General features: G+C 47.3%; 1 protein-coding gene across 12 annotated transcripts in view; it reads left to right on the forward strand.

Annotated features, from left to right (window-relative positions):
• The window catches only part of SUN1 (Sad1 and UNC84 domain containing 1), a 422,747-nt gene that overhangs the window by 225,596 nt on the left and 178,522 nt on the right, over nt 1–18,629 (forward strand). For 5 of the 12 annotated variants that reach the window (XM_078664915.1, XM_078664910.1, XM_078664909.1 and 2 more), the window contains 3 exons: nt 16,351–16,470; nt 17,085–17,168; nt 17,534–17,644. The exons of 1 other annotated variant lie outside the window; for it this stretch is intronic. In XM_078664915.1, the coding sequence (XP_078521041.1) occupies nt 16,351–16,470; nt 17,085–17,168; nt 17,534–17,644 (315 nt within the window). The remainder of the gene's footprint in view (nt 1–16,350; nt 16,471–17,084; nt 17,169–17,533; nt 17,645–18,629) is intronic. 6 more of the 12 variants (XM_078664913.1, XM_078664914.1, XM_078664917.1 and 3 more) reach the window with 3 other exon arrangements.

The raw sequence follows: 18,629 nt of genomic DNA on the forward strand, positions 1-18,629 counted from the left end.
ATCTGGAGCCAGCAGAGCTTCCTGAGGTGTGGTGCAAGATGAGTTATTTGTGGAAGTCTCAGGATAAGTCTGGCTGCTGAGTCCTGGTTAGTTTGTAATCTTCTAATGAGTTGCTTGGTCATATCGGCATAGAGGGTGTTCCTATAGTCCATCTTCCTGCTGACAAGGGCGGGAGTATTGTTTTTTTCTGGTGTTTGGTGATCTTCCTTGGCATCTTCAGGGTGTTCAAGCAGGGTGCAGTGATTGCATTGACTTGCGCTGTCATGTCCAGTTTGCTAGTGATGATGATTCTGGACATGGGCGATGCATGTGGGCCTGAGTTTTCAGGCCATTATTTGGTGTCCCATTGTGAGGTGTTCTTGCTGAAGATCTCTTTTGTTGCTGTTGGTTTTGAAACAGTTGGCGACTTGGGTCATGTAGGCGTGAACTTGTTTCTTGAGTTGGGGGTCCTGTCCGAGAGCGAGTGTATGACTTTCTTGTCCTCTGCATCGAAGAGGATGTTGATGTTGCTTGTTCAGATAATTTTGGCCAGAGGAACATAACATAACATAACATAACAGAGGGTGGGGCTGAGCAGTGAACCTTGAGGCACTCTGCAGATGAGTCTCCAGGCTGCCGGGGAGTAAGATGCAGGATGGCAGCTTTTGTTCCATTTGTTAAGAAGAAGTAGATCCTGCAGAGAATGAGTGCATGGATAGAAATATCTTGCAGGCATCTGATGAGGATGGGTGCGAGACCATGTCATATGCTGCACAGAGGCTTAGGAGAATCAGAGCTGCCATGTCTCCTCTTTCAAGGATAATGCTGTTGTCTGTGGTGGCAAGGAGTGCTATTTCTGTACTGTAGTTGAGCCTGAATCTGCACTGCGTACATCAATGAGCTGAAAGTTGCTCATAGACTTTGGGTGGGGATGGTAGGAAGGAGAAGGGAGTGTATTTGGAGAGCATGGCTGGGTCAGCAAATGTTTTCTTGAGTAGTGGTGTGACTGTGCTGTGTTTTATATGTCTGTGAATGTGGTAGTTGATGCAGCTGTTGAGATTTCTTAGTGCTTTGTTGATCGGTGGGAGTTCTTTGGTGAAGGCATGATGGCGGTTAAGGGTCAGATGAGGGCTCTGTGTGGATGCGCTTCATGACAGCGATGGGTTTGATGGTGGTGACGGCGGGCCACAAGGTTGGGGTTAATTTTCTGGCCCTGATGAGAAGTTTGGTGCAATCTTGATGGGGTCCAGTTGAGGACTCAAGTTGTAATATATGGAGGTTTTTCATTACAGAAGATTTCTGAGATCTTGTTGCAAATGTCTTATGTTGGCTCAGGTGAAATTAGAGAAATTTGGCAACTTTGCATTACTCTTGTAACACAGAATCTGATAGAGACTGCTAGACGCAGATTCCTTCACGTAGAATTATCCCCAGGCGTGAGACTTGATCTGGAAAAAAATTTGCCCAGCATCCCTGCGTGCCGGTGGGACGGCATCATGCGACTCCGCCAAGGCGTTGTTCGCGTATGGGACGTCAGAGAGGTCACATAAGTCTCACCCCGGCACGCCTACGTCAGTGTTTCCCTTTTCTGCGTGCAACGCAGCGACGGTGCGTCCATTGGGGCGTTGGGGCGTTGCCCTCCCAATGCGCACCGCCGCCATCCGGAACCGCCGCTGTGTGCTTAAAATCACACATTCTGCATGCAGTTTTTGGCCGGCCGGTCACCGGGCCGGACCAGAAACCATCAGGAAAAGGGGGGGGGGGGCTGTGCAGACGCGCTAGTGGGCGTGTCCTCTTCCGGACAGGTCATTTTCCTGCCCGGCGGGGACATGCGCACTAGCCCCCCCCTTGGTAAACCGGGGGTTGCCTCATGCCGCAGCCCCCAGCCACCTAATGGGGCGGGAAATTTGGCTGCTCCGGCCAATCCTGAGCTGGAGTCAGTCGACCCCCCCCCCTGCCTGATGACGTCACTTCCTCCTTAGTCACTCTCAGCCCCCACCCGCCGCAGCCATTGCCACACACAGTGCTGCCCCTTCTAACGTGGTGTGCGTGCTCCTGTCCTGGCTGATGGTAACTCTTCCTGGAATCCTGCCTTGCTGATAGTAACTCTTCCTGGAATCCGGCCTTGTGGAGCATGACTACTACCGTAACGTAACCGGACATCAACGACAACGAGGAGGTGAGCCACAATGGTGATGGTGTTGATCACAATGGTGATTACCCGTTACCGCCCTTTTGCATTGGATTTCAAACTGCCACCACCACCCGTTAAGCATTACCCATGATCCCCCACAGCTGTACCCGTTTTTTCCAATTATGCCTACGCGTGCCGTGTTTATGTGCCTGTTTTCTTGCGGAGTAAGTAATTCATTTGCCAGTCATAGTTAAGGGATTTTGCAGACTTCCTCTCAAAGGTTCAGGAGGGGAACGTTTAGAGAAATGCACGACAGCTGTCACTTGGAATGTGAGAAGCATTTATCGCGCTGAGGTTCCGAGGACGACCACCCGAGTCCTTAGGCCAACTCCTGTCCCCTATTAAACATAAACACAGAAATGATCGATGAAAGATGCAGGTAAAAGGGCGAGGTTTTCACCGTCTCCCTAAAGTTTATCACCCTGGATACTCGAGGGAGATTGAGGGGGCAGCATTTCATCGTGTTGCTGCTGCCCCTAGAAAGGCGTGACCACCAAAATTGCAGTGACGGGGCAGCGTAATCCTGATTCAAAATGTAGATTTTTTTAAAGTACTGTAAATAATAGATTATAGATGAAAGACAGATAAGGGGTAACACATATTAATCAGCACGTTGATGGCACTTCTAAAACAGCTGCCAACACGGAGCTTTTTTCTTGCTCAAAACGCAGCATTCTCTGCTTTACGAAGGTCCGAGTTCCGTGAAACACTATTCAGAATTCTGGACACGCTGCAGTAGCTCTCGTCCGCTCCCGCCTGGCTGTCCTGCACATACTCACCAGGAACGCTGCCCGGCTCATCTTTCAAAGATTGAAAGGGGGAGCAGCCGGGGTCTGTGGACCACCTGCTCAAGAACACACGGCGCGCGTTCCGGGTCAGTCCATCACACAGCTACATATTGCACGTGAACACGCATGAAAACCACACAAAAGAGGGTGGATTTTAATAACACAGGTGGCCGTGCTCATCAAAAACTGGACACACCGGCTCCACAAAACGCTTCCATTTAAAAAGAAAATTAGGACAAATCATGGAGAAGTGTGGCTCAGTGGTTAGAGGCGGCAGACCCGGAAGCTGAGATCAGCCGTGGACCAGGGTTCGATTCCCCGCCTCGGCGGGTCTCGGGCCCAAAAATTCCACGGACTCGACAATTCTCGCTCCGGTGCCTACTCGACTCACGGGGTCACACTCTGCGACTCTGGGCAATAGCTTGCTTAATCTCCACTACGGCCCCTCGCGGCGGGATGCCTGGCTTTCACCTTGTGGATACCCTGCCGGGGTATCTCACAGGGGAATACCAGGACGGGTTCCCTAAGCAAGCGCCTTGATACCTTCGGGTGATACGTGCGCTATATAAGTCGCAATACAATACAATACATATCTACATGTATGAACATTCTGTTACTTTGAAAATCATTTCTTTATTGATTTTTTTTTTTTATATATAGGCAACATATGTGCTTGTAACATTCATTAAACACCGTGATGTTCATATATCATTGTTCATAATATACACGTTCACGTGGTCAATTAAAGCAAAAAGGCACCGAATAGGTTAGTGCATTGTGAGGTAGTCAGAAATGCATTGTATCTCAAAGTCTGTTATGAAGCCACATATTGATTAAGCAGGACATCTCTTTATTACTGTCATAACTGCACTTTCACAATTTCTTTATTAACCTTCCCTCCTTCTCAAAATTGCTTGCAAATGCACCATTTGTCCACTCGATGTTCACATTTTTCGGGGGGGGAGGGTTGGGCGGGGGTGTTCGGGCACGCGCGCCGCGCTCGCGAGCTACAGTGCGGAAATCATTTTCCGGCGCACCAGGTTCAAATGTCACCAGCCGCCACTGGTGCAACGTGGATCCGGATCGTGCTCTGGGTCCGTTTAGGCCTTTCCCTTTCGCTATTGCATGTGTGTGGGAACAGTGTGCGAATACCTTCGGGCTTTAAGATGTGCTCGTCTTGTGGATCCTCATCCCATCTGCATGTGGTGTTTGGGGGAACACCACGACTCCACTGATTGTGAGGCGTGCCAGCAGATGAAGCTGAAGTCCCGGCGGGAGCGCCGGATGAAACTTCTCTCGGCTCGCATGTCCAGGTCGGCGTCGTCCTCTCGCCCGGCCCCTGCGGAGGGTTCTCGAACCCGCTGCCTCCCTTGTCGACATCGTCTTTCTCCCAGGTCGCAGGAGCGTCGTTCGCCTGTCGGTAAGTGTCGCAGTTCGTCCCCGAGGGTCGGTTTCCGGCCTGTCGGGACGTTGGCTCTCCGCGGGTGATGCAGCCCCGCATGTCATCCCCTTATCCACAGTTTCCCGGTGTGGGGACGAATAGATCCCAGATGGAGACATATGCGGCGGCTTTGCAAGCCTCGCTGGCTTCTCCCCCTCCTCCTTCCCCTCCTGGGACGTCAGCGGATCCCTTGCAGTGTGCGGGGCACTCCGTGGTGTCTCCGGCGCAGACTGGCTTGGATCCAGGGTCGTAGGATGTGGTGCCGTTGGAGTGCGGCCCTTCGGCGGTCCCTCCATCGGACCACAGCGCCTCTGCTTTGCCGCAAACTCCCACGGGAGTCCCTGTGGTGTCACAGGTGGTCTCTGGGGCTCGGGAAGCACCCCTGAGCCCCTCTCGGTCCTCTGGACAGGCGGTGGTCTTGTCTGAGGCCGAGGTGAAGCCGCTTTGGCGCCGGCGGCTGCTGACCCTGGCGGCGCCACATGGGGCGGCGGAGGGCCCCTCTCGTCCCATCAGGGGTCGAGGCTGGCGGGCGACTCCTCGACCCTCTCATCCCTCCACGCAGGCAGCTGCCTCGTTGTTAGGTCGGCGCCTTTCCGGCGCTGCTCCTTCGCCGCCCGGTCCCCTGCGCTGTGTCGGAGGCCGCCCCGGCGTCTCCTCCGGCGCCGAACGATGATGATGTCCTGCCTCAGATTGCGGACTCTACGGCGCCAGGCCGACATCGGGTCGTTAACTCGTCTTCGGACGCCTCCTCTTCTCCAGAGGTTCGGCGTTTGCTGGTGTCCTCCTTGCTGGAGACGAGCCGCCACGTCGTGGCTTTTTCACTGACGTTTATTTATTTATTTATTTCCATTTATATAGCGCATTATCACCCCAGGGTCTCTAAGCGCTTGTACAAAGGAAGGCCAGTTCCACCAATAACAAATGTCAGACTTACAACACACCCCATGCTTCCCGGAAAAGTATTGTTTTTAACATTCGGCGAAAGAGCAGAAGATTGGGCTCCTTCCGAAGGTTGGTTGGGAGTTTATTCCATGCTGCAGGAAGCAGAGTGGAGAAAGCACGTCCACCAACTGTGGACAGGCGAAAACGTGGGTTAGCCAGAAGAGTGGCTTCTGAGGATCGTAATGCCCTGCCCGGGATGTATCCGGCCAGTCTGATTTTAATATAGCTGGGTGCATTACCGTAGAGTGCCTTGTGTGAGATACACAGACCCTTGAACAGTGCCCTCTGTCTGACAGGGAGCCAATGTAACTGATGCAGGAGCGGTGAAGCACGTGTTGTCCTAGGCTTCTTAAAAATCAGTCTCGCTGCATCGTTCATAACCGTCTGCAGCCGCGTCAGTAGTTGCTGGGGAAGCCCTATGTACAGCGCATTGCCGTAGTCCAGGCGTCCCAAGATCATGGCAGACACAACGCTTCTTAAGGTGGAAAAAGACAGCAAATGAGAGATCTTGCGAATCTGTCTCAGAAGACCGACGCATGTTCCTACCACTACAGACACCTGTTTACTCATGGACAGCATGTTGTCAATGTGGATTCCCAGGCTCTTTACCGCGGTTGCTGGTTCCGGTGTCTTGCCCAACTCCCTAGGCCAAAAGCCATCATTCCACGGACTGCCCTGGATGGCTATGGGCAGCACCTCGGTTTTATCCGGATTGATTTTTAGGGAGTTGGCAGTCATCCAATTTACTGTGAACCTTAAGATATTATGCAACCTGGTTTGAGCGCCAGGAGAGTCTTCAATTTGGATAATGATCTGCGTGTCATCAGCGTAGTTAAAAATCTGACAATCCATCTGATTTAGTTGTCTAAGGGCGGCTCCTCACCGTCTCCGCGACCGCGGTCTTCGCCACAGGAGCCCCACACCTCGGTCCCTCCTTCTTTCCAGGCCTGGCCCTTCCTTCCTCCGGTTGGCTTGGGGGATGGCCGCCTTAGCTTGCAGCCGTCACCTAACGAGGAGCTTCTTTCCCCTCCGTGGGGCCCTATGGAGGCGGGTGCGGCTTTCGCTCACGCTGTTTCCATGGCTGTGGGAATTAAGCGCATGGGTGACCCAGCTACCCATTTCCCCGCGGATCATCTTCTGGAGGTTCTACATCAGAGCTCTGGTGGCACGGTGATGTTGCTTCCCTTCAAAGGTTCCCTCCATTCTTCTTCTTGGGGAGTTTGGGCCGTCCCGCCACGGGGGACCCGGTGCCCCAACACCTTCTGCACCGCCATCATCTGGCGCTGCGTGATCTGGTGTGTCTTTCCCATCACCCCTCTATCAGAGGCCCCCTTTTGCAGACTGCCTTTCCTTCTCTGCCGCTGCTGTTGTCTCCCCCGTCACGGGAGGTCCGCTGGCTGGACTCCTGGGGGCTTTTTTTTTTTTTTTTTTTCCTGGGGGCGCAATATGTTCGCCTCAACCAGTGCGGCTCTGCAAGCTCTTAACACGCTGTGTGTTTTGGCTAGAGCCCCTTCTTGTTTGTGGGACTCAGCGGAGTCCCTTATGTCTACTGCTTCTCAGGAGGGTCTGTGTTGATTTGACGCACCATGTGTTGGATGGCCTGGAGCTGGCGGAGTTTATACTTCGCCCCGCTCTGGACATCTCGGCGGTGCTGGGTCGTGCCATGGCTTCTTTGGTTGCCCTTCGTCGCCATGCCTGGCTTCGGGACAGTGTGTTCCCGGAGAACGTTCGAGAACGGTTGGTGGACCTTCCGTTCGATGGTGCTCTTTTGTTCCATGCCTCTGCGGACTCTGCCATCCAGAGTTCCTTGGCAGGGCTTCGTCCTCCTCCTCCCCCCCCCCCCCCCCCCTCAGTGACCTGCGAGTTGATCTGGTTCTTGGAGGTGTTCTTCCATTGGAGCGAGTCGCCCCGGTTGTCTGTTCTGTATGCTTCGTGGCCACTCGAGTCCTCCTTGTTGGGACTGTGGTTCTGTTGGCTGCTGGCTGGCCAGCCCTTCTTGACTGTGTGTTTCTGCTTTGGGTTTTCTACACCATGCTGGCCCTGAGATTGGACCTTTTGTGTTTTTTCTCTATGGCTGCTGGATAAGCCTTCTGCTGGGTTTTTGCCGCAGGTCTTTTCTGCTGTCCTCTGCTGCAGAAGTTTTTTCCTAAGAGGTTCCCGTGTCTTGGGACGTGACCTACCCAATGTGGGGTAATGGTGGCTGTTATATAGCCCTGTTATGTGCTGGGGAGCTGTGGACGCCAGCGGGCTTCTGCTCTCCGTGGCCTTATGGTATGTTGCAGATGCAATATTCTTGTTGTTGGCTTAGACTAGCTTGAGTTCCGCCCCAGGGTGTTCTTCTCTGGGGTTGCTGCGCTGTTTGACTGGTCTGGCCTGCTGTCCGTGGCCTGGTGTCATGGTCCTATCCGGTCCCACTTCTTTTTGTGCCGTATGTGTCTCCTCCCTGGGGAGTGTCTAGACTCTTCTTCGCCTTCATGCTCTCTGTCTTCGGCTGGAGTCTGGCTTTCTCAGAGTGCTTCGTTCTGTGGTGTCCTCGGCGTCTGCTAGAGCTTGCCGGTGCTGACCTATTGTTTTCTCTGCACCGTTGTGCCTTCTTGGGGCTTTAGTGGGACTGTCATCCTGCCTTGTCCGCTTCTTCCAGTGGGCATTGCACCCAGTTCTACCTCTTCTCCTTGTGGGAGGAGTTGGTCCCTGACTTCTTGTCCCTCTTGCGGTCACAGTCCGTCCCTGTGGGGGGTTGGACGGTTCTTCCTGAGTGACCTTGAGTTACCCTTTTCGGCTTATTGCTGGCAGCGCCGTCCTGTCTGGGATTGCCTTTGCTCTGCGTCTTCTCCTTGTAGTCTCTAGGTTCCTCTTCTCCTTCGGGGCTCCTCTTCATGGTCTTGGGCGGAGGTTTTGTTGCCTTGTATGGGCGTGGGGTGCTTGGCCTCCTTTCGCCTTGCCTTGCTTCCTCTGCTGAGTGAGGACAGGCTACCTCTTCTTTCCCTTTTTCTGCATCCCCTTTGGGGTTGGTGGTCTTCTGCTGGTGGAGTTCCCCTTGCCTTGGGGGACGGGGCTCATCGTCCTGTCTTAGGTCTCGGCCCCTGTGGGACCCTCTGTTCTGACCAGGCGGATGGGGTCCTCTCGCAGACCCTCCTTCCCCTTGGGTATGGCTAGGGTATCTATTCTACGTGAAGGAATCTGCGGCTAGTAGTCTCTTTCAGATGTACGAGTTACTTACCTTCGGTAAAGATGTATCTGGTAGAAACTATTCTAGCCGCAGATTCCTTCACGGCCCGCCCTTCCTCCCTGTTCTTCGAGGGCTTTTTGCCTGGTCTTTTGCACTTGCCTCCCTGTGGGTGGCTGTGTCTTCTATGAGTGCCTTCTTTCCCTCTTTCTGACGGGATGTTCGTCCTGTTTAATTGTTCCTTTTCCTCCCCTTTTTGGCACATTGGAGTACAGGTTTACAGGTGCTTCTGTGCCTCTATGCCCTGGTTGCTCCAGGTTGGGGCCTACCTTCCACCCTGCCTCCTTTTATTTCTAGGGTTCTGGGCCCTCTGCTATCCTCTAAGTTGGGGTATTTTGGCTGTGCCTTTGCCCTTTGTTCCTTATGGGGGTTGTCAAACTCTGTGATGGGGCTGTCTTGGTGTTTTGTCGTTCCTTGTTTGTCCCGGACTGGTTTACCTTCATTGTTTTTGGTTGGGGTTGTAGTCCTACTACATGTTATGACATTTTTACTTATGTCCTTTGTCTCTGGGGGGGCTATCTCCGTACTGGCAGGGTTGCTGCTCAGGGCGGGGCTCTGTTCTTTATTTCTTTCACTGCCTTTGGGCACTGCTTTTTAAGGCGGTGTTCCTCTCCATTCCTTTTTCTATTCTTTCGCACACTGTTCCTATACTCTCACAGTTTTGTCTGATGGCTCCGCGTTGTGGCGCGGAAAAGTTCTCTTAAGAAAACTGACGTAGGCGCACCGGGGTGGGACTTATGTGACCTCGCTGACATCACGTACGCGAACAACGCCTGGGCAAAGTCGCGTGATGCCATTCCCCTGGTGCGGAGGGATGCTGGGCAAAAATGTTGCCGGATCCAGTTTCACGCCTGGGGATAATTCTACGTGAAGGAATCTGCAGCTAGAATTGTCTCTACCAGATACATCGTTATCGAAGGTAAGTAACTCGTACGTTACTGTCAAATAAATTCCGCCAGTCGCTGCATGGCAGATCTTTTGCCCCGTTTGAGCAATGCAATGACAGCAGGAATAATACAAGGCTTCCAGGAAGCAAGCTCGCGAACATGATTTGATGTACCCTAGCATGATTTCCGGTCGCTGGGAGGACTTTCTGCGACATATTCCAACACGGGTGGTCAGAGGGCTGCTTCCAAAGAAGATTTTCTACTCAAGGACCAGCAAAATCAACGTAAATAGCTGTATGCTCCTGTGCACCCTGTGATGCCGTTCATCCAAATTGTTCAGCGCAAAACAAGTTACTGGCACTGAAATCAACACAACGTGCATTTTCCATCTGTTGGTGGTACTCAAATGAAAGAGTTTTTATGTAACTCCAAGGAGTGAAATTCTGTGAGTTCCTTTTCTTTTTCCAGCTTACAGCGATGCTGGTTTCACCTACTCCCAAGCAATACCACATTAGTATTTTATCTGCCTTGGCTTGATCTTTCAGCTTTGGATCACCTAGCCACAGTAGTTAATGTGTGTCAGAAGTGGGTATCCTAGGATAGTTTTCATGGCCGGCAGGAATTCAACCCAGAAAGGTTTAATGAATGTTGAGTCCCACCTATATGTCTGAAATGGACTAGTAATCCGCTCCCCCTCCAGCAAAGGTCTGACACCTTGAGGTAGAATTTCTTCAATTTATTTGGGTAAAGATACCAATCAAATGCTGTTCTGTAGTTGGGGTCTCTTCCCTGTGCTAATTGTATTTATTTGCAGTGTCGCTCCAGAGGGCAGGCCACTGCTTATCCTCTGCTAGTTTCTTGAGTACCTCTGATCAGTGGGTCCAATAAGGATGTGAAGAAGTGTTAGAAGCTTGTAAAAGGATGGAACACAGCTTTGTTACACCATCCTTTGTAACCCCCTGCATTTTTCGCAGTTTTCCCAATGGAGTGAGGTCTAGGGTGACCGACGATTTGATTTAAGGGTGCATCACCCAATGTCACAGCTGTAGGTAATGATAGCGTTTTGTTTCATCTAAGTGAAATTTCTGTTTGCAAATAAGGAAATTATCTCCGAGATGGATAAGAGATTTGAGATCGTTATACAGTTGTCGGCTTTCCATTTATAGCAGGTCCTTTTTTGACCCTATGATCCCTAAGTTTGGAGCTCATAGCAAGTAATGACATGGGCTTGCAAGCTGCCTGCATAACTTGAGTATCCTGGTGAATATGGCTGGTTGGTCTGGCAGGGATCACTTGAAGTCTTTTGTGCCTATTCCCAGCCATGCAGAAAGCTATGAAGTGACCATTATCGCCAAAATATTTTTCTTAAATAAAGAGGTGCATACAAGGAGGCTAGTATTGGTTCCTGAATGGCATTCCAGGTCTTCATTTTAGGCTTATATTTACGTGACGTGGTAGCAAGTTTTGCACTTCGTATAGGACTATTTTTGCACTCTCCGTGAATAGAGATCCTGTGCTTCACTTTGTCATGTCTTCCTGAACTTTTATCTCGCCTGTTGAGCCTTCTGTGTATGGATTTCTAGTTTCAAGCCCACTCAGTTTTTCTCGTGGGGGTCTAAGAACATTGCCTTTATTTCGGGGCCATAGTCCACTACTTGCAAAATCGGAGTTCCATTCAAACTTCTCGTATTCTCTGCAGATCCAGTCCACCCCCTTGTTTCAGAACACAGGCCTCAAATTACCACTTTGGGTGCTTTTGGTACTGTTGACCTATTGTAGGGAAACACTGAAACCCTATGTTGTCAAAGACGAATTTCTCCATTGCTCCACTTTTTCTTGACTGAGTAAGAGGACCTGGATTTGTCTCAATTGAAGACATGTAACGCAAATGCAGTATTTCAAAACTAGTTGCGGCTCTAATTTGGTAGTTGTGAGGGAGTCCTATAGAATGGAACGCAGACCTTGCCTGGGGACCCTTAATGAGACATACAGATTGCAGCAGAGACGGCGACTGGCCAGTAGAAGGGAGCAGCATCGCCCATGAGTCCAGAAATTCCAAAGTTAGTTCAAATTCATGGATAGTTCATCCCCACCCCCCCATCCCTCCCTCCCATTAAATGGGATGTACAACACTATTTTATAACCTGTACCTCGTGCAGCCCAATAGGGCACGTAGCTGTGGGAAATTCTGCTTGGGTGTGTATGTGGAACAGATGGCAAGCAGGGGCTCCACACATATGAATATAGTGAGGCCATCCAATATCAAATGACGTGTTCAGTACAGTGTTTATCTACATCTTGAAATAATGTTGGAAGGGAAAGAGCTTTCCCGTATTTCATATACAAAGGATTGAGTGTAACAATACTTCTGGCATTTTAAATAATTGATTTTCATGCCTAATATTTTGATAGTTCACTCACTTGAAGGGTCTAGCCTCTTTTAGTCGGAGGCAGTTCCCACCCATGATCTTCTCTAACCGATTTAGCCTTTCTCAGTGCTGACTTTTAGCATGGACAAGCTGTATCCAGGCCGTCAATCTTCAGTGGGGCTCGCAAAGCACTTTCTTTGCATTAAGGTCCTAAGCATAGCTATGTCCCTCTATCTTGGCTCCAGTGATTTTAGTTTATAGTTGTTCTAATCATTTTTAAATCGCTGTATTTTAGTCCCCAGCTGTGCCCTCCCATCTCTTTCACTCCCTGCTGCTATACACCAACGCCCTCTCCCCTCCCCAACAAACAACTTGGCACCAGCCTGACTGACTTAAGCTGTAGGTGATTCAGGTGAGTTGGGGGAGGTGCAAGATGTTTAAAATCAAAAGCTAGTCACTTCTTTGATGCAGCCATCAAGGAAATCGCCTGAGAATAGCGCCCCCCCCCCACTACCCCATATTACAGCAGCGGAGGGGGAAAATGTATTACTGCTGAGGCCACACTGCGACAAGAGGCCGGCTCTGGCCTTTCTCTCACACCTTCATAGACGTTTCAGTCATGTGGGTTTGGTGTAGCAATCTTGTAGCTCTTTGACATCCCCACAGGAGTAATTTGTTGTGATGCTCCAGTACACCCTATCCTGTAGTTAATGGATCTCTTCGCATCATGTATTTCTCTGATCATCGCATGCAATTTCAGTATGCCAGATAGTGTATCAATGACATAAGATTTTGGCCTGAGAAGCTAATATCAAGCAAAGTTTTAAATCTTGGTGGCGAACATAAGCATGTGTGCAAATGATTGGGAAGTTGAGTTAAAATTGTGTTTGCTCTATTTTGCACTTTGTTTTAATAGCAGCTGTATGCACATGATAACTTTTGCATGGAAAGTGGGGCATAAAAAATAATTTTTGTCTGCTAGTCCTCTTTATTAGGAAAATATCAAATTGACTGTTAAAGTCTTGCACAACCATCACCCTTCTCTTAGGCTCGCTCTCTACCAACTCTGTGGGTCATCCTTTCCCCTCCGTATCACCCACCTCCACCTTGAGAGATCACTATTCTGTTTGTTGTCATTCATGCTGTGTTTCTCCTAGGTTAGCTGGCCTCCTCCTTTTCATGTACTGCTGTCATTTTTCTGTAGTATGAATATACTATGTGCATGGCATGATTCCTACCTGGCTGCTCCCCATACCCCTCTTGTAATTTGTATTATGTATCGTAATGATGTATCATGTTTCCAATGTTTCAATAAAAAATTGCAACAAAACAAAAACACTTCCACAACCATTTTTTTGCTGTATGAACCTAATGTTGATAAGGTCATACCTGGGTTTTTATAGTGTTTGATCGCCGATCTGATCATGTTAATAGAATTGGGAAAGCACTTGGAGAGAACCTAATGCCTGGATAAAAAACAAATATGGTAATTGTGTCCTCTCTATTTACATTCAGATAACGTACCCCTGTAGCCAAAACAATAGAAGCATATCCGGTTTCACTTACTTACTGTTATGTCCGCAACCATAATAAAAACAACAAAAATGTCACTTAGATAGGAAGTAGACATGATACTTACAGTTCTGCGCATGTCTCAATTTTCACACATTCTAATTAAGAAATAAAAGAATCTGCAAGCACATGCTAAAAGAAGAGGACATGCTAGTGTGGTGCGACATGCTCAGCTGTAAGAAAATACAATACATTTAGCTTCCCCAGCGAGCTGCACTGCTCTGCAGGATTCAAAGAAAGGCTTCAACATGACCAGTCATTTCTCAGCTTGGATGCTCAGTTTACAATGTTCTCTTTTGATGTCTTTGGGCCCTAAGATATCCTAATCATATTACCTTAAGGTAGCAATGTCAGTGTGAATTAAATAAATATTGGCAAAACTCACAAGTGTAAAAGTGCGGTTATAAGCATGATTTGTTTAAGAACTGTTGATGCTTTGTTCAGCAAATCCAAAAACATACACATTTATAGAAATTGGTCTCTTATTGCCCTGGGAAATGATAAACAATATGCATCCTACTAACCAACAATGCCTATAATTTGTAAATTCCAATTTCACTGCAAATAATTATCTTCTGTTGAATAGTTTCTCTCTTCTTAAAAAAGGCAGCTACAAAATGAAGCTAGCCGGAGGTTGTGTAGTTGGCTAATATTACCCCCATTTGTGAGTAGGAAGTATCTGCTTCAGTGATTTAGGATCGATGAGTTGCAGAATGAAACCACTCCAAATCCTCAAAAATCATTTAAATTAATTTTTTGTTTTTTACAAGTCAGCAGTGACTTTTTTTGTCTAGAAAAAGGATAGCTGTTTAAGCCATACGCAAGTCAAAGGGGCTGCTATTGGGGTAAAACGTGCCTTATTGGAATGTACATTGCATACTGATTTTTGGGTTGGTCAATTAAGAACTGCCTTACAAGGTTCCATCTCTAGTCTCTAATGGTACATGATGCCCAGGAAGTCTATCTTTCTGCCATGGAGTCCTTATTCACAGAATTTACCATATTGATGGTTCTGCTAGACCTATTCTATTATTGGACTGACCTAGTGTTGGCGTTTGTCCTCTATTCCTTCTTCCCAACTAGTTGACTATTGGATGCACTGACAGGCAGGATTGGAAAACACTGCGCTTTAAAAAAAAATGGTGTCTTCAAATAATTTAGTGCCCTCCATGCCTAAACATTTCTCCCCTGTAAGGCCTCTACTTCTTCACCCGTGGGTCACCAGTCGCCTACCCCTTCAAGAGACATGGAAACCTCCATGAACTTTAGCTTCGAGGTAGGACAACTGACTCTAGCTAGGTCAGAAATTCACAAGTATTTAGAACCTTTCTGTCTTTCACTGAGGCACCTTTTACATTGTCTAAAGGACTTCTTGAAGCAATTCTGTATCTTCTGAAGCAGCTGGGACCAGCAATGCTAAATGAAGGCGAACAGCATCAGGTAGAGTGGGCTGGGAGATGTTTGGGAGGAATCCATATTGAAGGTAGTAATTAGGAAAGCATCACAAGACAAAAACGAGTATGCAGGCACTCCCATCTCACAAAACATCTTACTCACTCTAAATTCACTCTTCCTGCATACATCCATTAGATATTTGAAGGAGCATTGCACATAGAGCATTCCAGAATGATTCATTTCTCTTTGTTTGGTCCCGTCCACCTTGAGTGTAAAGCAATGTCTTCTAGTCAGAAGGAGGCCTGGAACAGCCAGCCTCTCCTGATTCTCCTTACAAATAGTGGGACCACCACAGAAACTGGGAATAGGACCCTAGGTGTGGCAGAACCTTTACCAAACACCCTGTACTGGGCCTCCATTACTGTGTATAGCATTTTTTGCTGTGACATTATAATGCGTGTCTTTTTGTAAAGAGAAGTACTGCTGGACAGTGAATTGTTGTCTGTGCGAGTTCTCGTTCTTATTCTCCCACACTGTATCCCTGTGAATCCTTTGACCGCTCGCTATCCTGAGAGTGGGGAAAGGTTTATACTTGGCCCAATTTGCAGAGTCCTATTGTGACCGACCCTGGGCACACGGCAGGCAAAATGCCTCACCTACCATGGTCGTGGAGGATATTCATGCCTGTCAAGGGCCCGCTTATTGGGGGTGGGGAGGGGAGGGGGGGGCGGGAGTCCAACACTTGTGTTCATTTTGATTTTCTATTCAAATCTCCAGTAGACTAGGCACGCCTGGGAAAAAATGTTCAGCTTGTTAACTCGATTATACCCATTATTTCTCTTGGATGACATTGTCTAAGGTGGTTAGTATTTGACTCTGAGGAAGATGTTCTAGGGAAGGAACAGTTAAATAACCTTTGGCAGTGGCTGTTTGTTGTGGATATCATCTTTTCGGGAGTAAAGGGGCAAGTAATCTAGAAAAAGGTCAATCGTGTCCAAAATTAACATCCCTGATGTTGATAATCTATAGCTAGCAATATTGAGAATCCCAGCTGCGTAGTTCTAATGAAGTTAAATGTGTAATTAATAGAAATCCCATGGACCTGGAAACTGAAATGGACAACAACATTATTAAAAGTATCAATTTGGTGTGCCAATTTTATTATTGCGACATTCTGACTCCGAAATGAAGTTGATGAAGTTGATACTCGTAACAGTAATGCTTACCAGAATTGGATAACGCTTTGTCGTTGAGAGCCAGGCAAACCTAATGTACACATCCAAATGTTCGGAGGGTTTGGCAGTGAAAAGGGAGTCTGGGTGTGCATGTATCCGATGAGGACTTCAGTGTATGTAATTTAAATATATTTTAATTTACAGTACCACAATGATTACTCATTAGTCCATTGCATCTCAGTAGCATTCATGATCATACTATTGAATAAAGCCCTGCACAATTGTAATGCAGCTCGTGGCAGTGCAGATTTATGTTTACATTTTCATCTGATGCTCCATTTTGCAGTGGGAAGTAATTTTTCTGTCCACCCTTTTTTAATAGGAAACATTCACTTCAAAAGTAAATTTCGGCAGGTCTTGAAAAATACTGCAACATCATTTGCATCGGTATTCATGCATCTATTTCAGTTGATTTCACTGAAGCGTGGTTGTGAATCGGAAGGTATATTGCATATTTTCTGATGATTTTCTATTGCATAATAACAACTTCCTCACTTAAGTTTTTTCATCTCATAGTGGTGTTTTCCGGTGTTGCTTATCACGCACGTCAATAAAATCGGGCTTATTTGGTGGTCACTTGATTCCTACTTTGCACAACTCTTAATGTACAGAATGGCGCTCATGCTTTTATTTTTTGGGCGTCCACTTGAAATGCAATCTGGTGGTGGTGTTCGATGCTGGCATCAGTGGTGGCGGTCTTAAGGTCCAAATGTATTTAAACTAAAAGTTTTTTAAATTCTACATCTACACGTTGTTGTATTTTCGGCAGTATCAGTCTGTGTTTTGTGAAAGGCTAGACAAGCGTCACATGTTTTTGGAAAGGTTCTGCCCTTCTTAAATTCAGTGAAACAATCCATGTCCAGTTGCTGAAACAAGTTCACAAGGCGGCATATCCTAGTCGTGCTCTGTGCACTTTGACGTGGCTTTACCTATAAACAAATTGTGCCTCTGCTGGGTACTTGTTTCCCAGGCTACATGCAAATATGAAGGACATTATCTTTGCGTATGTGTAACTATGCTCATCAAGGACCATTTTGTTTTTTGCGGGTCTTTCAGTGCATTCGAATTACTGTGGAAGTATGAATGTGAAGGAGCTTCTCAGAGAGGATGGCCACCTCCATGTGAATGGCGACTCATTGTGTGAGTATGGCTTCAATACAAGTGTGTTCTCATTCCTTGCTTGGGGTTGATGTTCTGGGTGTCAAATGGTGCTAATTGAGACAACAGTTTTACATTATCGCTGGAGCAAAGGGCCATTGCTAGGGACTGTACAGCGATTGAAATCTGCTCACTTGACATATGTCAGGACATGGTAATTCTTTACGAACTGGTGAGCAACAGATACTTATTTTGCTTTCGTTGACTTGTGCATAGGTAGTTCGAGCACGACTAATGGTTCTTATTTAATTTGGTACTGTAAAGTTTTTTAGAATTTATGTTCGTTTTTATTACTTTTGTTTTGTTGATGTATTTGTGAAGTAATTGCTTGTTACCACAACCAACAGGTGATGACTGTAAGGGGAAGAAACAGCTTGAATCACACACAACAACCTACATTCAATCTTCAAGGTCAAAAAGGGTAGAAAGGACCCTTTGGCACATCTTTTCTTATGCAGGTTGACACTTGACATCTTTTAATTTTCTTTAACCTATCTTTTCGCAATGCTTCATTTAATTTATATTGATTACTTTATGTCAAATTAGGTATTGTGCTTAAGCAGGACTGAGCAGTGACACTGGTCTGTACCAGCCAGATTTCATGATTCGATATCCAAGCTTTTCTAAAATCATGCACTGTAATTTTTCCTAACTACATGTTTGCAGTGTGCCTAGGACGTAACATTCAGATTTATGTGGCTACGGTCTGAAGGAATTTAAAAGCAGCTTGCTTTTAACTTGTGCATTCTCATGCACTCACTGTATGCTGCATGTTGGCTCATTTATTGCCTTTTCGAAAAAGGGACTCCAATTTATATTTTGGCCTCCTGAGTATTGGTGCCAATTTCAAAATATTGCCATAATGATTGGTTAACACCATCCCCCAAACAATTAACCATAGCACCTGCTCTCTATTAAAAAATAAAAATATTAATGATTCAGTTAAATGTGTTATTACATTTAAATGTGATATTAATTCGTTTCAAAGTGAAAACCAGAGAACACCCTAATTGTACTGACGGCTGTAATTTTGATTTCTTGCTGGCATCATGGAGATGCTAGAAATTATGAAAGCCCTCAGAGGTTTGAAGCAACTTTAGGAAACTGCATAAAGCAGTTCTCTTTGTAACCCTTTGTGCTTTTGCTAACTGCACGAGTGTGCTTCATCTGACCTTTCGGTTACCGTTTTTGCAAAGTTTCTAGCTCCCATGTGCCTTTTTGGGTATGGAAGCAGTGTGATAGTATTTTTTAGACTACCTCATTTATGCTTTTGCGTATTCTGGTGGCACTATAAACTGCTAGACGCGCTCTAATTCGCTTGCCATTGCTGTGGACTACTTTAAACTTGCAGGGGAAAGGGTGTAAAGGGGGGGGGTTGCGCTCCTGTTAATCAGGGCAAAATAGCTGTTAGTTTTCTGAAAAGAGGGACCTCGTACACGGAGT

This window comes from Lissotriton helveticus, chromosome 10, assembly GCF_964261635.1.
Source record: "Lissotriton helveticus chromosome 10, aLisHel1.1, whole genome shotgun sequence".
In the NCBI taxonomy this organism is placed as follows: Eukaryota; Metazoa; Chordata; class Amphibia; order Caudata; family Salamandridae; genus Lissotriton; species Lissotriton helveticus.